The 20,779-nt window shown below is 50.8% G+C and overlaps 9 protein-coding genes across 9 annotated transcripts; 2 read left to right on the forward strand and 7 right to left on the reverse strand.

The window, feature by feature from the left end:
• Nucleotides 1–457: 457 nt before the first annotated feature.
• On the reverse strand, nt 458–2,648 carry BDV17DRAFT_301876 (3-oxoacid CoA-transferase; the record flags this gene model as incomplete). The annotated part of the gene is made up of 9 exons (XM_073764332.1): nt 458–729; nt 786–1,007; nt 1,059–1,176; nt 1,225–1,256; nt 1,307–1,386; nt 1,436–1,734; nt 1,785–1,971; nt 2,025–2,309; nt 2,363–2,648. The coding sequence occupies 9 exons, from the start codon at nt 2,646–2,648 to the stop codon at nt 595–597; spliced, it is 1,644 nt and encodes a 547-aa protein (XP_073610168.1). The 3' UTR covers nt 458–594.
• A 124-nt stretch (nt 2,649–2,772) lies between these two features.
• Nucleotides 2,773–5,749, reverse strand: BDV17DRAFT_245929 (uncharacterized protein). The gene is made up of 7 exons (XM_073756037.1): nt 5,230–5,749; nt 4,681–5,178; nt 4,102–4,626; nt 3,914–4,052; nt 3,780–3,856; nt 3,654–3,727; nt 2,773–3,588 (listed from the first exon to the last, which is right to left on the reverse strand). The coding sequence occupies exons 1-7, from the start codon at nt 5,421–5,423 to the stop codon at nt 2,897–2,899; spliced, it is 2,199 nt and encodes a 732-aa protein (XP_073610169.1). The 5' UTR covers nt 5,424–5,749; the 3' UTR covers nt 2,773–2,896.
• Nucleotides 5,750–6,076: 327 nt separating this feature from the next.
• BDV17DRAFT_296459 (putative SNF7 family protein Fti1/Did2) lies at nt 6,077–6,799 on the reverse strand (the record flags this gene model as incomplete). The annotated part of the gene is made up of 2 exons (XM_073763298.1): nt 6,077–6,661; nt 6,755–6,799. 2 exons carry the CDS (start codon nt 6,797–6,799, stop codon nt 6,077–6,079), a joined length of 630 nt encoding a protein of 209 aa, XP_073610170.1.
• A 312-nt stretch (nt 6,800–7,111) lies between these two features.
• On the reverse strand, nt 7,112–8,802 carry hacA (transcription factor HAC1). The gene is made up of 2 exons (XM_073756038.1): nt 8,311–8,802; nt 7,112–8,254 (listed from the first exon to the last, which is right to left on the reverse strand). Exons 1-2 carry the CDS (start codon nt 8,511–8,513, stop codon nt 7,180–7,182), a joined length of 1,278 nt encoding a protein of 425 aa, XP_073610171.1. The 5' UTR covers nt 8,514–8,802; the 3' UTR covers nt 7,112–7,179.
• Nucleotides 8,803–9,786: 984 nt separating this feature from the next.
• BDV17DRAFT_245987 (snoRNA-binding rRNA-processing protein ENP1) lies at nt 9,787–11,921 on the reverse strand. Its single transcript, XM_073756039.1, has 3 exons — nt 11,437–11,921; nt 11,130–11,377; nt 9,787–11,068 (listed from the first exon to the last, which is right to left on the reverse strand). The coding sequence occupies exons 1-3, from the start codon at nt 11,809–11,811 to the stop codon at nt 10,210–10,212; spliced, it is 1,482 nt and encodes a 493-aa protein (XP_073610172.1). The 5' UTR covers nt 11,812–11,921; the 3' UTR covers nt 9,787–10,209.
• A 150-nt stretch (nt 11,922–12,071) lies between these two features.
• BDV17DRAFT_246002 (SPRY domain-containing protein) lies at nt 12,072–14,390 on the forward strand. The gene has a single exon (XM_073756041.1). It carries the CDS (start codon nt 12,429–12,431, stop codon nt 14,259–14,261), a length of 1,833 nt encoding a protein of 610 aa, XP_073610173.1. The 5' UTR covers nt 12,072–12,428; the 3' UTR covers nt 14,262–14,390.
• On the reverse strand, nt 14,391–16,289 carry BDV17DRAFT_246001 (glutamyl-tRNA(Gln) amidotransferase subunit HER2). Its single transcript, XM_073756040.1, has 4 exons — nt 16,066–16,289; nt 15,665–15,989; nt 15,432–15,607; nt 14,391–15,376 (listed from the first exon to the last, which is right to left on the reverse strand). The coding sequence occupies exons 1-4, from the start codon at nt 16,205–16,207 to the stop codon at nt 14,520–14,522; spliced, it is 1,500 nt and encodes a 499-aa protein (XP_073610174.1). The 5' UTR covers nt 16,208–16,289; the 3' UTR covers nt 14,391–14,519.
• Nucleotides 16,290–16,644: 355 nt separating this feature from the next.
• Nucleotides 16,645–18,225, forward strand: BDV17DRAFT_277399 (enoyl-[acyl-carrier-protein] reductase). The gene is made up of 2 exons (XM_073759429.1): nt 16,645–17,007; nt 17,073–18,225. The coding sequence occupies exons 1-2, from the start codon at nt 16,784–16,786 to the stop codon at nt 18,112–18,114; spliced, it is 1,266 nt and encodes a 421-aa protein (XP_073610175.1). The 5' UTR covers nt 16,645–16,783; the 3' UTR covers nt 18,115–18,225.
• BDV17DRAFT_277401 (metallophosphoesterase family protein) lies at nt 18,207–20,622 on the reverse strand. Its single transcript, XM_073759431.1, has 3 exons — nt 20,422–20,622; nt 20,005–20,331; nt 18,207–19,949 (listed from the first exon to the last, which is right to left on the reverse strand). The coding sequence occupies exons 2-3, from the start codon at nt 20,175–20,177 to the stop codon at nt 18,269–18,271; spliced, it is 1,854 nt and encodes a 617-aa protein (XP_073610176.1). The 5' UTR covers nt 20,178–20,331; nt 20,422–20,622; the 3' UTR covers nt 18,207–18,268.
• Between the last annotated feature and the right edge of the window lie 157 nt (nt 20,623–20,779).

A 20,779-nucleotide genomic window follows, 5' to 3' on the forward strand; every position in this document is an offset into this window, starting at 1 on the left:
AAAAAAAAAAAAAAAAAAAAAAAAAAAAAAAGTGCAGTTGTCGAGCGATGACACGAGGATGAGCTCGGAGAATAGTGCCCGAAAAAAATGCAGTAACGCCGATGCTCGGGCTAAGAAATGGAGAATCGTTATTTTGACCATGTCCCGTGCAGATTGAGTGTATGCTATAGGAGTATAAGCTCAGAGGCTCTATAATAATAGTAAAGAGTCCTACATATGATTCTAGTCTACCAAAACCCTAACTATCCTAAATTCCTTAATCCCTAACGAGAACCTTCAGGCGTACAGAAACTCTAAGCTACACCTAATGTAGCTTAGCGGTCAGATTGCGAGAAGGACCCAGTTTTTTTTGCTCGGAGTTAATTGCAGCACCAAGGTAAAGTCTGGTTAATGCTTAGTGGACTATCTTAGGAGCATCTGAAGATTGTATGATTATACCTAGCTTCGTTTGGGAAGACTTTAGTCGATGTGATCATGCTCTTCCCGAGCCTGGTGCTTGTCTCAAGCATTCAGCAGACGGGAGGAAAGTGCTGAACATAACATGATGCATACATTTCTATATAACAGGGTATTCTCGAACAAATCCTCATGGACCTACTCCATAACCTCCAGCCTCTCCGCAACGTGGAACGGGGCATCCGTCTTTGCCCGGATTTCATCAACCTCAACTCCAGGCGCGAGCTCAGTCAGCATGAGCTCGCCCTTCTTACGATCGACCTGGAATACACACTGTTCCCGTTAGCCGCAATGTCCGGTCAAGCTATGAGGTGTAATCCGAGTCTTACCAGCTCTGTGATGATCGTGCTAACGCAGTTCGCTCCAGTCAAGGGCAGAGCACACTTTGAGACGATCTTGGATGAGCCGTCCTTTGCGGTGTGGCTTGTGGCGACAACAATCTTGGTTTGGTCGGGGTTGGAAATCAGGTCCATGGCTCCGCCCATGCCCTTGAAGACTTTTCCGGGAATCATATAGTTTGCTAGGTCGCCGTTCGCGCTCACTTGGAGAGCCTGTCTCGTGTCAGTCACCTGATATGCAAGGGAAAGGGACGATTAACGAACTCCTAAGATCGAGACATCGACGTGTCCACCACGGATCATCCCAAACGACTCGGTGCTATCAAATGTTGCAGCACCAGACATCAACGTGACGGTTTCTTTGCCAGCGTTGATAATGTCCCTGCGATCTGTCAGAAAAGTGTCGTATCGCAGCGGTAGGGGCACATACGGGTCGACCTCATCCTCAGTAGGGTAAGGTCCCTTCCATATGTTTAGCTTGCGTTCTGTTACCACACCAGTTTCTGTCTTACCATTCCAAGAATTCCGTTTTCTGACTGAATCCAGACTTTGACATTCTCGGGCAGCATTGACGGTGCGAGTGTAGGGATTCCTGAGCCCCATTAGCATAATAATCTTTGTGGGCAGTTCGAACCACATACCGACTCCCAGGTTGACGTAGTATCCTTGCTTAAGCTCCTTCGCCGCTCTCTTCGCGATCCGGTTTCTTTGAACGATGGCGGGTGAATCAGTGGACACCGAGCCGTTTTCATTAGGTTCTCGAAGTTTCTTAATCTCAATGTTCTTTTCGGCCGTCGCAGGAACGATCCTGTCCACAAAGATCCCCGGTAGGTCCACGTCATTAGGGTCGATCGAGCCAATAGCGACAATGTTTTCTGCCTCAACAATGGTAAGGGTGGCTGCCTTGGCCATGATTGGGCCGAATGCTTTTGTAGTGTAGCTTGCGAGATGGTCAGTATCTCTATTCATCAAACAGCAAACGCCACATACCGGAACACGCAGTTCCCAGCCTCGTCCGCCTTCCATGCTCGGAGAATGGCCACATCTCCGGTCAGGGCTGTCTCCATCAAGTATTTCTTGTTGTTGAAGACTCTTGTCTCTCGTGCCTTGCCATGCTCCAGCACTTTACCAGACTCATTGAGGCGTACGGGGATCTTTCCGTCTTCAAGGAAGGTATCTACATGGGTGAAAGATTAGTCTAGGACAGTATCACAAGCAAGGACATCTCACGAGCTCCAGTAGCAGTGTAGAAAGCGGGGATTCCAGCTCCTCCCGCGCGCAGGCGCTCTGCCAAGGTTCCCTGGGGGCACAGTTCGATGGCTATGTTTCCCGTGAGATATTTCTTCTCCAACGCTTTGTTGTTTCCAAGGTATGATAAGATCAGTCGGCTAACCTGACCCGAGTGTGTAAGGGTGGAGAGCCCGCCTTTACCAGGAGCGCCGGCGTTGTTCGAGACCGCGGTCAACGAGTGAATGTTGTCGGCTCCGCGCCGACCGATCGCGGAAATAAGAGTATCTTCCAATAGTCAGCTCAGATAATTATATCCGCCAGTGAAAGAGCTCAATCACCTGCAACACCGCAAAGGCCAAAGCCAGAACTGAGTATCGTTGACCCGCTCTTCAGGTCAGCCACCGCCTCGTCCGCATTCTTGAACAGCTTTGAGGCTGCACGATCAATTTTGGGAGCGCGACTTGGTTGCTCAATTGCGGTGGAATACCCAGCGCGAGCTATGGACGGAGTTGGTCGGCCCCATGTTCTCTGGTACTGATATGATGCACGGAAGCATAGTTGTACTGGGGCAACAGTCGTCGCCTTTCGAGATAAGGTCAGCGCTGATACTCTAAGCGTCGCCATTTCGCGTATGAGTAAAAATATGTTATAACAATTCCTGAAAATAATTCAAGATTGTCGGAGAAGTTTGAGCCGGATCCCCCGATGACGTTTCGCTATTTAAGAGGAGCACCCTCGGCTCTCGGGGCTACTTCTGGGCGCCGACAGGTGGGGACCCCGCGATTGCTCCGAGCTGGTCGCATGCCAGCTTCTATAGCAGAGAAGGAAATCGGACTGACATTTTAGCCTGATCTTTTAACCTGGAGATACTTTCAAAAATGAATTTGAAGGTCTAAGTTGTTCATGTCGAACCAGTCCCAGCTCGTCATATCGTCAAATGGAACATCTGGCATACTAGTCCCAAAGGCCGTGCCAGCCCGGTTGACAGCATCGATAATTTGGTCGTCAGACATGGCAGAGAATTGTATGGGCTCCGACCAGAACATAGCAGGTGCAAACCCATCTTGGGACGTCGTCGGTATGGGGTTGACTTCATTCAATGCTGTCGGCGGAAGCGCCTCCGTTTGAAGAATTCTGGGGGGCTGTTGCTCTGGACCAGCCGGTGTACGTCGGACAAGCCCGCGCAGAAACCGCCCGTATAGTACGGACGCTCCGTTCCTATGACTGGTAACAGTCCCAATTCGTTCGAGGACCCCAGCGGCTTCTTCAATCAAGTTCCGCACACTCGGGGCTAAGATGGAGTTTCTATCAGTTGGCATTGCGCTGAGGCTTAACGCAGAGCACGCAGCAAAGGAAATCATGATCACAGTATTGTTCGGCATTGACTTGAGCCTTGCTTCGCCTTGGATGGCGGCCCGCATGACGTTCAAGGCAGAAGAAAGGCCAGCCGCTCGGAAGAAGCGTTTGACTTCAACAGGTGCTGTAGGGTGGTTTATGACGCCACCATACGTAGAAAGCTGAGTATGCGTCACTAATATTTGCACATATGGTGGAAGTGTGCGTGCTATAGACAGTTAGCATTCTCCCGGATGCCACAAATGCAGACTCTCACTGAGCGTAAGAACTCACACTCTCCTTCACCAATTTCTGGCGTCCAAGCTTGAAACCATTCCGCATAGAAACTTTCTATCATTGCTTCAATTCTGTTTCTGGTTAGCTTGGAAGTCTTGATCGATAGTTTAAGGAGAGACTTGCGATTGAGCGGCCCCGGATCCAGTACTGCTTCCCTGATAACTATCACAATTTGATTTAACTCTTTTGAACAGGCCGTCCTAGTCCATGGTCTGTTAGCAACGTGGACTAGGATTATGGGAGACCGAATTACTCACCAGATTTCTCCGGAGTATGGCCATCGAGTTCATAGCACCATCGCGAGAGTCTGCGAGATCCGACATATGCCAGCAATCGCAGTTTTCGATCAGAGCTGTCGGGGGCACAGTGTAGCTTCGCCCGCGAGCCAAACATACCCTACAGAACATCAGTGCTGCTTAAAAATGCAATACATGTCTCTGCTTACCCCCGTTCAAGAACAAACAGTGCTATCCACGTTCTCTCTCGTCTTCGTAGCAATTTTCGGCCACGGTCAGAAGCTGGCCCAACATCATGGAACCCATCTATCTGCAAAGCTCTCCTTGCATCAATACAATCAGCTTTGGCAAGCCTCCGCGGGAGGCTGCTATCGAAGCTCGTTGACGGCACCACAATCTTGTTTAAGGACAGATCCAAGGCAACACTCAAGGCGTTGGCGATATAAGAGCAAGTATCATCGTCACCTAAACAATCACCCGGTGCCATCCATGGGACATTTACCATGAAAGCAAGGACAATTTCAACTGACCTCAGACGCTCTTGCATCACCTTATGCGCCAGGTGCTTGCTATGCCGAGAAAGTCTTGTGGACAGTGCAGCTGCAGACGGCAGAAACAGGGTAGTGGCGGCCATGATCGAGGTGAAAAGAAAGGCTGACTGGGCGCGAACAAACTCTACGGTATGGATAGAAGGGTCGAGCCCCCATCTTGTATGTGCAAGGTTCTGGTAGAAACTAGAGTTTGTGAGTATGCTGCAACGGGCCCGGTGGGTGCATCATGAAACATACAACGTAAAGAGAGATTCAGCTTCAGGTAGTGTAACAAGCCCAATTTCGATGGGATCCAGGTCTGGACCGATGTCCCGATTCGCCTTCACGGGAACAAAGAAAGTCTTTGCTGCAGTAGCATTGCTTTCTGCGCCCGTTGATGGCCCTTCCGTTGGCTGCGGAGTCGCCAGTGACGGCCACATTGCCGTGTCGCGAACATGGTTCGGGGAAAGTTGCAGATCAGACGCACGCGCAAGCAATTGCAGAGGGTTCTCTGCATCATCCAACGCTAGGCTTTCCCCGGAATTGGGGTCGCGGGGAAAGTGCGATTCAGGATGATCAGGATCCTCAGAAAAGTCCTCGCTCTCATTCTGGGCCTGTTGCTTCTGAGTCTTGCTGAGGAGATCTTGGAGGTCTGAAATCACTTTCTGGGCAGCCTCGGCGGCTGGATGATCAGTCTTGGGCCGTTTAATGGCCTGCTCGATTTGATGCAGTGCCTTCTCTAACCCCTTGCGTTTGCTGCAGCGCTGGATTAGTATATGTTTCAACTTCAAGACAGCTGGATCTTACTTCTTGACCCCCTTCTGTCTTCCGACATGGTGATTCGGGACGACGCACTCCAGGTCAGCATTCCTGCATTTGTCGCATGCAGACTCGCCCTGGCTGCGGTCACATCGTATCTTGCTTTTCCGGCAGTTGAGGCATGCGGCTTGTCGGCTATGTGATGCACGCCGTCGGTTAGAAGCGGGTGCCTGGACATCCATGCCTCTCACCAGTCACCATGCCCTTTGCAGGGGAAATGCTCTTATAAATTCTTGAAGACTTGAATGTGAGCCATATAGTTGGGACTTGGGAATTAAGCGAAGTGCAGATCGCTGAAGAACAAGGCAATGTTATGGTGAGTCTTCTGCAGGTCGGGATGCGCCGCCAAGTTAAGTTTCTTTGACATCGATCCTGGAAGTTGGACTTCGGCCCGCAGCCAGTGATAATGAATGTCCACCCAACCTCGATGTAGTCGACGGGGCGTCTGAGTCTACTAATGAAGCTGCGCAAAGGCCCCGCTGCTTGGAACCCCAGATTTCTGCTTCAAACCCACAGTGAGGCTACGAGATTTGTCAGAACGTACGAACTTTCCCCGCGGCCATGCACCACACCCGGGGATTAGAATCCGGATGCCTTTTCAAAGACTTATAAATCGGGAATTTCTAGTACAATGATGAAAAAAACAGTGTAAAACATAGCCGCATACCCTAATGCAGAAACCCAACAAAGACAAAGTATGTACAAAATACGTTATGATCGATCAGAAACAAGCTCTTGCGCGCTTTCCGTGATTCGCCTAAATGAATACGACCCAACATTGCAATCCAGGAGACGAGAAATCGAACACGCTGACGACGACGAAAAGCAATAGCGATCAATTTGCCGCCCGCAGGGCTCGCAGCCTCGCACCCAGACCATCCTCAACGTCTGCATCAACCTTAGTTTGTTCCTTTACATCTTCCTTCGGCGCCGAGTCCTGCTCTAAGGCGAGTCGCATGTCCACTCCGGCGTCGTCGGCAAGTTGCTCCATCAGGCGATCAACATCAGCCTCTCCCTCCGCCCCGTATTCTTGCATCGAGACACCCTGGGCCACATCTTCGATAGCGCTACTAGCGATCTTGAAGTCCTCTGAGCGTGCGAGAAAGTTGTTTGCGTGAGATACAAGGGTCTCAAGGTTTACGCTTCTCGATGCAGCGTCTAAGCCTCGTGATGCCAACGCAAGTGTCCGTGACGTATCTCGAGTGCTCTGAGCCGCCTTCAGCTCGTTGATTATAACATCGGCACGAGCCGCTTCCGCTCGTAGGGTAACCTGTCGTCGTTTCTCGCGTACGGCGGATCCGGCGTGGATCCGGGCGATCTGGAATTCGCGGTTTTTCATGGCCTTGTCGGCCTTTGCTTTCTCGGACTTGAATGTCGCTTCGGCGCGGGCAGCCTCTTTTTTGAGGCGATTTGAGTGTAGCTGCGGAGGTGTCGTAAGTAATTACACAAGTAATTCACTTATCGCGAAGATGTGCTTGAGGGAGCGGTAAGAACAGCGGACCATGAGACTCACCTTGACATTGGTACGGGCTTCGAAAATCGGGTCCTTGCGAATCATCTTGTATAGAGGCGAGAATACAAAACTGAAGATCCAAAAAAGAGAGAAAATGCGGTCTCCAGAAATCTGATGGTTGGGTTGAGAAGAGAAAGCTGGTCTAGAATTGAGGGGGTGCCTTGATGTGGCGAACGTCATTCCGACACCCGGGCCGGGGTCATCATTTATTATCTCCGCAGACAGTGTTCATGCTGCGGTTCACTCCTGCTGAACGGCAACAAAGATGCTCAAGGTTGATAAATCTCTAAGCTTATTGGTTTCAAACTACAAAGCATACAATACTGTGATGATTTTGAAAGATTCCATCGCTGGCTTGTTTGTTTGATAATAGTGGAAGAACGCTAATGTACAATTCTCGTAGGCCCTTTCCCATAACAGAGACGTCAACGCCTCCCTGAATTGATTGTTGAATTCCATAAACTCCTCGTGATTCTGTAACGCTTCCCTAGAATATTACGCTGAACACTCTGCAACGACTTCAAGCCGCTGAGAGTTCTTCTCCGTCGCTCTGGCTTCTCAAGAATATTTATCGCCGATGCCAGGGTTAATAAGGATTCCCAGCTCCATCGACACCCTGAAACATCGGAAACCGAACGATCTTCCTGATAAAACCTCTCACGCACTGCCAGCTGCAATGCCCTGCCCGTCGCATCGCGAAGTGGACGCGCCATGGCTGGGTTGCAAGCTAGCAATCTTGCAAGAAGTCGGATCCGGAAGGCCGTGGGGTTGCTCGACGTCTTCAAAGGCGACAGGCTCGGTGTCAAAATTAACCATAGAATCAAATGAGAATGCTGATAAATCTCCTGAGTCGAGAACGCCAAAGGTGAACCCGTCTTCAAGGACAGAAGGATCTGACTTAAAGGATGGATCACCGTCGAATAGGCGGCGGAAGTCATCGTCAGAAAGAGGAGCTGTAACGTCATTCGAAGGCTCGTGCTTGACAGTGGCTCCGAGGTCAAAAAGCGAAAGGGCGCTGCCATCTCCTTCGAGTCCGCCGACTGACACTGCAGGTCACACAACATCGCTGCAGGATGTTGTGTCAGGTCGGTGGACTCAGCCAGAGAGGAAGGCTTAAGGGTGGGGGAGTAATCGGTAACGGATGGAGTCGGGAAGGGGATTCGGTCGAGGGGGATCTCATCGCCCTCTTGCTTGAATAGGGTGGGAGTGAGAGTTGGTGACACTGAGGCAGGAGAGCTGGCCATCGGAGTGCTGTGACGGGAACCTCGGACCTCTGCTGAGAGCTGGGCGACTTGCTGGCTGAGACGGTTGTTTTCCGCTTCCATCTGAGCGAGTCGCTGAAGGAGGAACTGGTTTTGTTGTTCCATGTCGACCTTCTCATTCTCAAGCTTCTCCATTTCTAGCCTCTTGCGCTCGCGAGATGTCTGTGCGGCTGCGCGGTTGCGAAGGACTCGCTCAATCCGGCGCTGCTCCTTCTCATCTTCTGTTTTGGCGCGTTTTCTACGATAAACGTTAGCTGATGTTAAGGAGTCAGTCAAGTTGGCGGTTCAACATACCTAGGAGGTAAATTTGTCTTGGGAACTGGTAATTCCTGGCCCCAGGACTTTCTCTTCTTCGCTGGCTTCTTCTCCTCAGCCTTACTGTCAGGCTCTGCCGCCACATCCTCCGTTTGGAGAGATGTGTCAGCCGGAGAGATGGTAAGGACAGGGACCTCCGGAGACGGAGTAGAAGGCAAAGAGTCTGTAAAAGCGTCCTCCATTTTCACTGGTAATGGCTATTCTGGTGATCTCAAACAACTCGATGTTACTAGGTGCAACAATATGATGACAGATCGAAATTGGTTGTTTTAGTTGATGAGGTTGACGGAGTTAATAAAGCCGAGACGTGGATGATTGCCTAGTCATGAAGACAGAGGCCACGGTGTCATAACGAGAACGTAGCCAGAGGCCAGATCCCAGTGAAAGTGTTGGGCTCAGGTACCAAGGTAACAAGTGTGGATAATATAAAAGGACAGTTGTTCACAAGAGACTTGTGCTGATGCTCAGGATGGCCGGGGACTCAGCGCCTCTTTAAAGGACAAGTGGCCTCCTTTCAAAGGGGGAGTCAGCCACAGGTAACGTGACGAGGAATCCACCGGCCTGTGAATGCCAACGGCCCATGGCCCAATAATGGCCCCGGTTTCTATTCACGGAATGGCCCCTCTTATTCCGAGACCACCCAGTGAGCCTTGGAATTCAATCTGCGACAAGGTGGAACCCTGCTGTTGCATCGCTGCGCAGCTTCCGCCCCATGCCTATCGATCAACCAGGAGGTGCACCGTGAGCAGAACGACGGCTCAGAGTCTCAGACAGAGTGACAGACAGTCCAGACTCGGGTCTGACGAAGATCATGGCCATTTCACCCCAGGGCTCGAAGCCGTCCAAGTCCGCAGTCGCACACACACAAAAGTCTACTCCTTTTTCATCATTCACCATTACCATCAACACATTCCCCCAATCCCTGTGAAACTTCTTATTGTTGTATTATTGGTGGCCTGTTCATCTCGAATTCATATCGCCATCGTCATTCTGATTGGATACCTGTGCGTAGGACGAATTGAGGTGGCCTAGTCTAGGTCCACTGGACACTGCCCCTCCACAATTCACACAACCTTGACTCCTTGACAACAATAAGCGGAACGCACCATGGAACGTTCCTTCATGATTGAACCGCGAATTCATGCAGCGCGCAATCCACCCCACTGAGGTCATCAAGGCTTTCGCCTTACCGGCTGGGATGGCTGCCACTTGGACTTCAGGCTGAAGGAAAACAATATGCATAGCTGAATACGTCCTTCGTCAGAGTATCCTCTAACAAGGCGTTCCAAGTACTACGTAGTCGCAGACTCGCAACCTTGAAAAACTCGGAGGTTTGATCTCCGTAGATCGCGCACGACGCACGACTCGCCGCGTTACTTCCGGGGCTTCTAGCTTGAGGACCCCTTAATATGGGACCACAGAAAGGAGGCAAGGACCTTCATTCCACAGCATTGCGATAAACTGACCGTGTCCGGACATCGCTACGTATCTTATTGCATAGACATAGCCAGATCTTAATCATACCCTTAAAAAGGAGGTTTTGGCTTGACAGATCAGTCTTGCTTGACTCCCGAATAGTGGACTAGTGGCTACTGTACGACATTCGTGCATCTACGAAGTAGACTACGCTTCGCTGGAACAAATGTCACGCCGGAATTATCTGGCTTTTGACCGATTGACAGACTATCTAGCGAACAACTCAACGAGGTCACACAATCGATCAATCGAAAAAAAATCATCTCCAGCTTGGGAATCATTGATGCAGGTCACGAAGCACAAAATCAGATAACGCCACCCAATTCGTGAACAAGCATGAATACATGAGAACAATCAAGTGTATCCAGAGTCGATGCAGCAAAAGAAAAACTCAACATTCTTCTATAATGTGGTGTCCATTGTATCATCCCCGGCATCAAGCGCGGTCTGCCTCTCAGGGTCAGGAGCTACTATACCCCGACCTCTTCCCGCCAACAGCTCACGCCTCACTTCAGGTCCAATGTCCTTGTGTCCACGAACTAACAGCAGATCCAGGAGGGCTTCTCGCTGGTCTTCAGTGATGTCATTTCGGTAACGCTGCGCAAACACCAGGAGTGACTGGTGCCAGAGAACAGGAAGTTTGTATGCTTTCGAAGGCCCGTCGGTCATGGCATCTTCCGCTGGGTCGGCTGCGCGGAACCGCAAGAAATGGAAGACCAGGGCATCAATGACTTTGTATGGAAGAGCGTACTTCTTCTCCAAGAAGACTCGAATGAACGTGTTTACCGCACCAGTGCTTTCTAGCGACTTCATGGATTGCTCGGCGGCAAGGTCACACATGCGAAGCAATGCTGCCGCCGAATGCAGCACGGGAATAGAGACACGCGCGATTACGGACGACACGATATGAGCCTCTCGCAAGGTACAGGTCCCACTTGAGACCAAGGGGAAGAGCAGTCCCTTGAAGAAACAGGCCGGCTTGTAAAGGGCCTTCTTCATAGAGTTGTAGGTGTGGACGTTGAGTTTCTTGTGCTCATAGATCTCCTCGCGCACACGTTCGAGCAGTACTGTCGATATGTACTCTTGCGCAACGGCGGGCTTGTGGGAGATGAATAGCCTGGTGCCGGCGTAGATAGCGTTGGCCGTCCAGGACTCAGGGCGGGTGATAGAAAGGAGCGTTTGCCAATTCGGAACAGTAGGAAGAATCTTGAACGGTTTCGGGAGGGGTCCTGATTTGTAGCGGAAAAGTATCATGCCAACCCTGACTTTTATTAGTATCTCGAGGCGAGCACATGGGGCGTTGACACTTCAACAGCACTTACTTCTCGTATACTTCCACAGCTTTCGCCGGGATTTGAACGGCATCTTCCGGAAGACCTCCGCCTTGGATTATGGGTCCTCCGGCATTTCCAGCTTGCTTCGCTTCATGCTCGGCGATTTTCTCTAGAATAAGGTCCGCGAGATTTGTAGTTTGACCGCTTGTCTCTGGTCCGCTGGGACTAAATATTGGGTCCTCATCGCCTCGAGGAACGAACTTGTGGAAAACATCGAGATCATTTGGATCAACCTCCTGTTTAGAACATCAGTTAGAGGATGTCTTCATACACTCTTAGAGCCTCGGCCACATACTACTTCCTCAATTTCTTCTTCGTCGTCCCATCGATCCTCGTTGAATTTCCCGTCGTCGTCCGAAAACACATCTTCATCGTCGAATCGAGATTGGAAGTCAAATGCCGTATTTGTTTGCTTTGTGGGGACTCCTCGTGCGGATTTCTGTTCGGCCTCATCTTCATCCGCGAGTTCTTGTCCGATTTGTAGGATTTTGCGGGACGTTTTGGCGTCTACAAAGCGCTCCCCATCCTCCTGATCTTCCTCCTTGCCAGACCTGCGCTTGGTCTTTTTGCTTGGTGCTGTCCGGAGGTGTCCGGTGCCAACAATATCCTCAGCAAGAGGATTGTGTCGGCGGGCAGCGGCGGCAGCACGAGAAGACGTCGCTTTGGGCATGTTGGCTTATCTCGGGGACAAGATTCTAAACTGATCGTCGAGGATGTCGCAGGCAAAATATCTCCTAAATGTCGTAGCAAACGAACAAAACTGGCGCTCATGAACCCCTTCCCGATCGATCGACTGCAATTGTGTGTAAATTTGTAGATATTCACTTTTTTCTTATCGGCCCCGCCAGTCATGTGATCACGCCTATCGCAAAGTTATCTTGACCGCCTTTGGTTCTCATGGAGCTCCAGAATCTAAACACCGTAGACCTACCTTACTCTCCTGTCAAGGTATGTTGCTGACAAACCTTCGTGCAAGTTCTCGCTCTCTTCTAGTGCTACGATTGCTCACGCGCTACAGACAATCAACCATCAGAGTACTGAAATTGCGTCAACGAAATCACCATTCAGCTTTGACAGTAGACCCCAAAACAGCATCTCCTCCTTTCTTCCGCCGTTCAATACCCCAGCTAGTCCTTCAATCAGTCGCCCGCAAAGCACATCTCACCTGCGTACTGAAGTCGTTCAATACACTTGAACTGGCCGTACTCGGTACAGAATTCTTGGAGTCGCGCCACCAATCCGCGGACACGAGGGCAAGTGCCCCTGTCTTGCAACAATTCTCTCATCATGACATCTACTTATGCAGCCGAATCGCCCGCCCCTTCTTCCGGCATCAACTCGCCTACCCTGAACCCAGTAAACGCTTCTCTACCAAATGGGTCACAATTAGACAACAATGCCAGATCCCCGCCAGCGCCGTTCAGTACCGCCTCGGGCCAGGCTGATACTGTAAGATCCAAACGGAACAAACGCGATAGCCGGAAGAAGAGAGAGGCCAAGGGACTGGACCAGGAAAATGCACCACCAAAAAAGAAGGCAGTTGCTGTACACAATACCGCGGCCCCGAGCTCGGATCTTAGTATTTTACGACCAATCGCAGTCGGGGAGCCCAGACATTCAGACCTGTTTCCTCCTCAGCCTCGCCAATTGAATTTCGCAGTGCGCAAAATGTCAGCGGTGGATGGCCAGAGTTGGGAATTCTATGAGGTCGTTGACAAGCTCACGAATAAGAACGGTTTCCGATATAGCTATGCCATTGCCGATACGGATTTCTCGCACATCAAATACCGCCAGACGGATGTCCCTCCTTATCATGCACGATTCAGTTTTGAGGACTCACCGGCTGCAATCTTCTTTTCTCAGGACGCGCTTGCAGTTACGACAAACGACCCGTGGCACACAGCTCGCGCCAATGTATGCGCGCGCGAAGGGTCATACTACTATGAGGCTCGGATTATAAATGGTGTAATGAGCGAGTCAGAGGCAGCATCATCAAATAGCAACTCCAGTTTGCCGTCCAGAGGTCATGTCCGCCTTGGTTTTGCTCGCAGGGAGGCGGATCTCGATGTCAACGTAGGGGTCGACTGCTACGGCTATGGCATCCGCGATGTAAACGGCGAGGTCGTTAATCGCATGCGGTGCGAATACTTCTTCCCAAAGGGCGAGTCAATTCGGGAGGGCGATGTCATTGGCATGCTAATCACCCTGCCGCCGCTCTCGCTGCAGAGGAAAATCGTCGAAGGAACATACGACCCTGGCAGCGACAACTCACCATCAAAACACAAACCTGGCTCAGCAACAAATATCATTCGTGATCGCATTCCTTTCCACTACAAAAATGACTTCTGCTGGCAACAGTCCAACGTCTTCCCTACGAAGCAGTTACGCGACTATGCTTTCAATCTCAAAGAAACCCCAACGTTTGGCCCTCCATCTCCATTAAATGGGGAAGACGCCTCACTACGCACGTTACCCGGCTCGAGCATCACAATATTCAAAAATGGTCTAAAAATGGGTACACCGTTCAAGGAGTTATATACCTTCCTACCACCGGCTAGCAGGCTCGCAAACGGCACCAACAATCTAGGCCTCGGCGAGCGCGAAAATGCCGACGATGGAATGATCGGGTACTACCCAGCCGTGAGCTGTTACGGAGGTGGCGCCGTTGAATGCCGCTTCGAAGGACCATGGTGGTATGGTCCTCCGTCAGATACAGACAACGGCGAGCCAGTCAGCGGGATAGGAAAGCGCTTCAATGAGCAAATCGTCGAAGACGTCGTGGCCGATATAGTAGACGAGGTCGAAGCAATGCTCGTCTGGGGCGGCGTGGACAGCGATATCGTCAATAACGCTGAAATGGACGGCTCTGGCGCTGGCGCTGTAGGAGGGACCGACGTGCTCAAGGGCGGCGTCGGCGCTGCCTATGACCCTGCTACTACCTTGTCCACGGGTCCTGCAGAGCCTAACTCTGGGACTCTTGCCGCGAACATCAAACTTGCGGATCAGGACACGAGTCATCCTGGGTTTGAAGATACGATGAGCGTTGGCGCGGCGAGCACGCCGGCTGCTGACTTGCCTATGCCGCCGGAACCTGAGGATACTTTCATGAATGGGGTTTGAGGCGGTGGCTCAACGTCTGCTTTGGTGCTGGTGTTCCTCGCTTCAATCAATTGGTTTACACTTCTTCACGGGTATTGCATGGGCCGAATTGGTTATGTGACTTATTGGATGTACAACATGACTACGTTTTATGAATCAACTCTCCAAAGGGTGCATATATTTAAAGTCGAACTTGGAGTATCTGCACGGATATCAATGGACTTGGGGTATTTTGTCCCGTATTGATCTTCAAATTCAGCTTTTGATATAATACATGGTTTACGAACTTTGCTCTTCTAATACTTCTGCCACTTTCAGCACGAGTTCGTCATCACCGTACTGTCCGATGACCTGGATACCGGTCAAATCCTCACTCCCGGGGACGGGGACGGAAATAGCTGGAAGGCCAGCTAGACTAGCAGGGACAGTGAAAACGTCATTGACATAAGCGTCCAACGGTGATCTTGATGCATTGACGTTTGTAACGCCAAATATGGATGGTGGAGGGGTTGGTGCAGTTGGACAAATGAGGACATCAACACCGGCTGGTCGCTCCTGGGGTTCTGCAGCCGATGTCTCGGCTGCCAGGGGATGCTCTGCCCTGAATACGGCGTCGAAATCATGCTTCACAAGACGCCGGATGCGCTGTGCCTGGATGAAGTAGTTGTCGATTGCCTGGGCACTCAGGCTGAATGCGCCAAGCATAATTCGTCTCTTAACCTCTTCGCCAAATCCTTCGCCCCTGGTCTTTGCGTATAGGTGGCTTTCTGATTCTGTCCCATCATTGCCGTCCTCTGACCGAGTTCCGTATCTGACTCCGTCGTATTTCGCCAGGTTGGAAGATGCCTCGGCTGGAGCAAGTATGTAGTACGCTGACAATGCTGACTTTGTCATGGGTAATGATACAGGTCGAATCGTGTGTCCTTGCTGACGCAAGAACTCTATTGAGCGACGCCATGATTCCCGCACTGGCGCGGCGAGTTCGGAAATGTTATATTCGAGCGGAACACCAATCCGAAGGGGGGAGGATGTGAGGCGGGATGAGAGGTGCGGTAATTTCAACGCTGATGATATCCTGGCTTTCGATGACGGGGAGAGGCTGGTTGGGTCACGGTGGTCATGCTGGTTCAGAATGTCTATTAGTTTATATCAGCGACTGCTTTCCCATGGATTTTTAGACGTTGAACATACCAAAGACATCCCGGACCGTTGATGTTCGCTTCGCCATTATCCCGACTGTGTCCAGCGAGTTTGCGTACGCCACAACACCCCATCTCGATAAGAGTCCGTAAGACGGCTTGAAGCCAACAGTTCCTGTATATGCAGCCGGAAGGCGAATAGAGCCGCCAGTGTCCGTTCCTAGTGCTCTTTTCTCTCAAATTAGAGGATCACCCCGCTTGGTTCGGCCAGTTGGTGACACATACGAGTAGCACTGATCCGTAGCGACGGCGAGTGCGCTTCCACCGGAGCTTCCTCCCGCAGAGATATAATTCGAATCGTCGCCGCGGCGTGTATTCTTAACGGGACCGAATCGCGAATGGACAGAATGAGACCCCATGCCAAACTCATCCAGGTTGGTCTTTCCGGCGATAATCGCACCAGCATCTTCCAGTTGTTGGACTACTGTCGCATTGAACGGGCTTGTGTATGCATTGAGGATTTGCGAAGCGCATGTCGTGGGGAGATCGCGGGTGCAGATGTTGTCCTTGATCGCGACAAGTCGGCCGTCTAGTCTAGACTTTGCCTTCCCTATGCCAGATATAGCTGTATTAGCGGATCGGTCGGCGTGGGTAAGTAATAGGATCTCAAACAATAATCACCATACCCTGCTTCCCCCGAGTGTCCGCATCTTTCGCCTGATCATGCCATCGGCCCGATTGGCTGCGCAAAGGGGTTATGAAGGCATTGAGAGCGGCGCGGGAACTCTGGTTAGCGACATATCTCTCGGCTTCGAGCAAGAGGGACATTGAGGCCGTGGGAGTGGATGTCACAGGGATTGAAGATCGGAGCCGTTGCGGACGAAGACATGCAGGACTCCAGATCCTCTGGGTGGTCCGTGCTCCTGACGGGTTTCTCTCTCCAGCTCTCTAAAGAATCGATGATCATACGAAACACATTGTTAGTGATCAATGACTCATAGAATTTTGACACGTAAGTGGCAGCTTGAACACGCTTCCTCTCCATTTTCTCAAGGGAGTTGGAGGTTTAGCCCCCGTAAGAAGTCTCCATTGCCATGCAGAAATATATAGCTTCGGTAAGCATGTACCACGAGGTTGTGGCTTTGATGACCATCTGTGATATACTCTTTCAATACTGGTGTCTGAGACTCTACAGTTTTAACAGCAGGCCCATAACCTTGTGCATTGCGAGTATATATACAATGAAGATTGATGCAACGGCATTATGCATGGAGCTCCGTCGGCCCGAGGACAAGGATACGACGTCATCCGCGAAGCTCTCAGTGCTCGGCTTCTTTAGATTTCAGCGTCTCGCGACTTGACACAACTGCTCCAAACTCTTACCCAAGCTAAAATATAACCAATATGTTCTCCCGCTGCTCTGTGCGATCCGTAACAGGGACGTCGGCGGTTCCGACGTCCTTTCGAAGTACCTCCACCCCCTCCATTTCTTCAGCCATCGCGCGTCAAGTTCGGAACCGGATCTCAAGTTCGCGAGTGGATTCTCGAAGATACATTTCAGCATACGGCTACACACAAGCTAAAGCGCTTGTCTACTCTAAGTATGGGGAGCCGAAAGATGTTCTACAGTGAGTGGCCCATAACAGCTATTGACGAGCCCAGTGACCGGCGTTGACAATTTCCTCCCTCACAGACTCCATAAGCACTCAATTTCCGCTCCCAATGGGACGCAAGTCAACCTTCGTCTTCTCGCCGCGCCCCTGAACCCCGCCGACGTGAACCAGATCCAGGGCGTATACCCGAGCAAACCTCAATTCGATACGAGGCTGGGCACCAACGAGCCATCTGCCATTGCCGGAAACGAGGGCGCCTTCGAAGTCATCTCAACCGGGCCCGAGGTTAAGGGTCTGAAAAAGGATGATTGGGTTGTCATGAAACGTACAGGACAGGGTACATGGCGCACGCACGCCCAGCTCGACGAGTCGCAATTGATTAAGATCGAGGACCAAGCGGGCCTCAGTCCGTTACAGGTTAGCACTGTCAGTGTTAACCCAGTTACTGCGTACCGCATGATCAAGGACTTTTGCGACTGGGATTGGATGCGTGCTGGTGAAGAGTGGCTTATTCAGAACGGCGCAAACAGTGGCGTCGGCCGTGCTGCTATTCAGCTCGGAAGGGAATGGGGAATCAAGACACTCAATGTTGTCCGTGAGCGGCCCACGCCTGAGGAAACTGAGAAGCTGAAGCAGGAACTGAAAGACCTAGGTGCCACGGCGGTGGTCACCGAGGCAGAGCTACTTTCCGGTGAGTTCAAGAACACTGTCAAGAAGTTGACTCGAGAGGGTAAAGAGCCTATCCGACTGGCTCTCAACTGCGTCGGTGGTAAGAGTGCCACGGCTCTGGCCAAGGTTCTGGCGCCCGGCTCGCACATGGTTACGTATGGGGCCATGTCAAAGCAGCCTGTCGCTTTACCATCGGGTCTTTTGATCTTCAAAAACCTCGTGTTTGATGGTTTCTGGGTCAGTAAATGGGGCGACAAGAATCCGGAACTCAAGGAGAACACGATAAAGGACATTCTGCAATTAACGCGAGCAGGGAAATTCAAGGATATCCCTGTGGAAGAAGCCAAATGGAGCTGGGACACTGAAGGCCCCGAACTTGCAGAGGCTGTTCAGGGAACTCTCAGTGGATATAGGGGTGGAAAGGGCCTGCTCAAGTTCGAAGGTGACGACTAGAGATAAGCAAGTGTAATATATGCAAATGTCTCAGTAAAAGCTTGATGCTGTGATCTAATCATAAAGAATCAAGCACGACAGGATACAATTGGCTCGATTATAACAGATTAACTGAATCAGCAAGTAGTCTATTAACTAAACAAGCGTACCTAGCCTATGCAGCGCAGGCCCAGTTGGCCTTCACCCAGTCTACAATAAGATCTGTCAATGTAATTGACGGCATGTAAACATCGCTTTCTTGGGGGACATCGATATCAAGAGCGGCAAACTTGGCCGCCAAAGCCACGTAAGGCTCTATGAAGTCAATATAGACAAGGTCCACCGATTCCGGCACGGCAGAGCCGGTGTCAAAAGTTAGGGCGTTTATGCAGTTCGGTATCTGATAGAAACCGATAGTAGAATGGACTGTATCATCACCATCTACCCCGAGATCATCTGCAGTGGTGTACCCAGGTATAACTTCAAGCCGGGAATCAGCGTTGCTGAACATTGGTTTCTGGTCCATAGGCATGTTGAGGATCGGGTCGTCACGGCGCACCCGACTAGTGCCAAATCCATTGCCGTAAGCAGCTTGTTCTGGGGTCGCAAGGGCCCAAGGTAGAGAGTCAGTTAGGTCCCGAGTGGCTGTAAAGATTTTCGGCTGCTTGTTTAAGACCTCCAAAACCAGCGCAGCCTTGTCATACGGGATGTCCTTCAGATAACGAAAGCCGCTTGTGAATGGGGATACTATGAATGCCGAATCACGGGTAAACTGTCCTTTGAAGAGATCGAACCGGATAGCGCCAGTGTTCACAATAGCAAAGGCTGGCTTACCTTGTCGAGTTTCGTTGCTTAGCATGTCTGGAAGGACCTTCTTCTGAAGCCAGGAGTAAATGCTGTCCTGGGCATTATAGGGTGATCGTGACATCCACAAGGTCTTCGGAATACAACCGTAGATCTCGTCCAACTGAAGGGCGCTCCTGGATTGTTGGATAAGATGAGATACCTTGCGGCCATGCTCCGTGGGAAATGTAGTCCAATCGAGACCAGTATGGTGATGAAAAGAAAACAGATTATTGTCGATATACCTTCGCTCAAAGATAGGAGTTAAGTGCCCGGGCTTTAGCTGATTATCTTTGGTAGACAGACCATCGATAGACATGAAGCCAATAGTTTCCATGAAACGACCGCTGGCCAGACCATAGGCATTCGAATCATATCGAGCGCAGTCACGGATATGATAATGGCCTCCGAAGAATTGAATGGGTGTGTCTGGATGGCTGACTCGTATCGCCCTGAAGATGGCGTCGTATTCCTTCGATCTAACCGGCACGTGTCCGACTACCAAGAACAGATCCACTTCCTGGTCATGAATAGCTTCCTGAAACCATCTCTCCTTGACAGTTTCTTCTACTGGCTGGACAACCGTGTTGTTATAGTTCATTGTGAAGTCGAAAAGAAAGCCAAAGGAAACAACACGAATGCCCTGCTTCTCTGTCGTGAATTTTCTGGATCGAGGTGCCAGTGGTACAAGTTCTCCAGTCTCAGGATGAAAAATATCGATGTTGGATGCCAGATAATGACCTTGAAAGTTTGGCACTGTCTTCAAGAACTCGGCCTCCGATGTATTCTTCTTGTACAGCTCGTGGTTGCCAGACGACAATACGTCAATATGTTGCTGTCGCAGAATCTCGGAAATATATAAACCCTTAGGTTCTGACGAGTCATAGAGGCCATTGCCTTCCACTCTATCACCAGTGTCGATCACTAGCAGATCCTGCCCACGAGACTCGGCTATTTCACGCATGCGTGTAGCAAACGACACATAATCGCCCCAATCTGCCGAGTAGGACGGCCTACGAGGTGCTTATTAGTTTCAGAAAGGATTCAGCTTGAGACAAATGTTCATACTCTTGGAGATGACCAGCTAGCCAGCCATGGGTATCCGTCGTATGAAGAAAGTTAAGCTGGCCCCATTTCAGATCGCGCAATGGGGCTGCGATGGGATCTGGAGCGGAGGGCTGAATAGCTTCAGCTGCCGAAAACAAGCCGAGAATAACAAGAGCTCTGAGATCGGAAGCCATCCTCTGCTGGATTACATCTAAGGATACGACAGAGCTCGAGATAGGATAACTGACATTATTGGAAAGGTTGATTGAAGGTCAGGCATTATATCTGGGGCATGGGACCTGGGGACCTCTGGAGCTCCACTCTGGAACCTTGCCAGCCACACCATTCCTGATAGGGTTTAGCAAGAGCAGCTTCCACGTGATATACATCAAAGTACAGAGCACCTTATCACAGACGGAAGACCTCACGCTAACTTACAGTGATGAGACATAGTTCAGATTGCGCTCTTGAGCCTATGGCTGGAGATACGGCCCAGAGACAGTAGAATACTGATAGGAGCTTGAGGAAGTTAAAACTTCACTCTTCCATGTCAGCAGAAGCCGGAGCAAGGATTCTCCGTTATCAGAGACGAGGCGGACACGGAAGAAGTCGCCGGTGAACCCGGGCTTAGTCAGCACCTCCCAACACTCCAATGCAGAGCTCTCACCAAAAAATCGCATCCCGAACGAGATTGGTAGCCCGGGTTTCTTTTTTTGGCTGTTCATCTCTATTCCTCGCCTCGTGTGGTAGTGGAGTCTTCATTTTGAATATATCTCTCAGTGCTCTTGCTACCCTT

Source organism: Aspergillus undulatus, assembly GCF_047715775.1.
Source record: "Aspergillus undulatus strain CBS 261.88 unplaced genomic scaffold BDV17scaffold_94, whole genome shotgun sequence".
Classification (NCBI taxonomy): domain Eukaryota; kingdom Fungi; phylum Ascomycota; class Eurotiomycetes; order Eurotiales; family Aspergillaceae; genus Aspergillus; species Aspergillus undulatus.

Excerpts from the sequence above, each read along its gene's own strand:
- BDV17DRAFT_245929 (XM_073756037.1), bottom strand. The coding sequence starts at position 5,423 with ATGGATGTCCAGGCACCCGCTTCTAACCGACGGCGTGCATCACATAGC. Across the intron at positions 5,179-5,229 it reads AGACAGAAGGGGGTCAAGAA|CAAACGCAAGGGGTTAGAGA; the intron begins GTAAGATCCAGC and ends CCAGCGCTGCAG. Across the intron at positions 4,053-4,101 it reads CTGTTTGTTCTTGAACGGGG|GGTATGTTTGGCTCGCGGGC; the intron begins GTAAGCAGAGAC and ends GATGTTCTGTAG.
- hacA (XM_073756038.1), bottom strand. The coding sequence starts at position 8,513 with ATGGAGGACGCTTTTACAGACTCTTTGCCTTCTACTCCGTCTCCGGAG. Across the intron at positions 8,255-8,310 it reads AAGACAAATTTACCTCCTAG|AAAACGCGCCAAAACAGAAG; the intron begins GTATGTTGAACC and ends CGTTTATCGTAG.
- BDV17DRAFT_245987 (XM_073756039.1), bottom strand. The coding sequence starts at position 11,811 with ATGCCCAAAGCGACGTCTTCTCGTGCTGCCGCCGCTGCCCGCCGACAC. Across the intron at positions 11,378-11,436 it reads AAGAAGAAATTGAGGAAGTA|GAGGTTGATCCAAATGATCT; the intron begins GTATGTGGCCGA and ends TGTTCTAAACAG. Across the intron at positions 11,069-11,129 it reads GCTGTGGAAGTATACGAGAA|GGTTGGCATGATACTTTTCC; the intron begins GTAAGTGCTGTT and ends AATAAAAGTCAG.
- BDV17DRAFT_246002 (XM_073756041.1), top strand. The coding sequence starts at position 12,429 with ATGACATCTACTTATGCAGCCGAATCGCCCGCCCCTTCTTCCGGCATC.
- BDV17DRAFT_246001 (XM_073756040.1), bottom strand. The coding sequence starts at position 16,207 with ATGTCCCTCTTGCTCGAAGCCGAGAGATATGTCGCTAACCAGAGTTCC. Across the intron at positions 15,990-16,065 it reads GGACACTCGGGGGAAGCAGG|GGAAGGCAAAGTCTAGACTA; the intron begins GTATGGTGATTA and ends TATCTGGCATAG. Across the intron at positions 15,377-15,431 it reads AACGGTCCGGGATGTCTTTG|ACATTCTGAACCAGCATGAC; the intron begins GTATGTTCAACG and ends ATAAACTAATAG.
- BDV17DRAFT_277399 (XM_073759429.1), top strand. The coding sequence starts at position 16,784 with ATGTTCTCCCGCTGCTCTGTGCGATCCGTAACAGGGACGTCGGCGGTT. Across the intron at positions 17,008-17,072 it reads GAGCCGAAAGATGTTCTACA|ACTCCATAAGCACTCAATTT; the intron begins GTGAGTGGCCCA and ends CCTCCCTCACAG.
- BDV17DRAFT_277401 (XM_073759431.1), bottom strand. The coding sequence starts at position 20,177 with ATGGCTTCCGATCTCAGAGCTCTTGTTATTCTCGGCTTGTTTTCGGCA. Across the intron at positions 19,950-20,004 it reads CTAGCTGGTCATCTCCAAGA|GCCGTCCTACTCGGCAGATT; the intron begins GTATGAACATTT and ends AGCACCTCGTAG.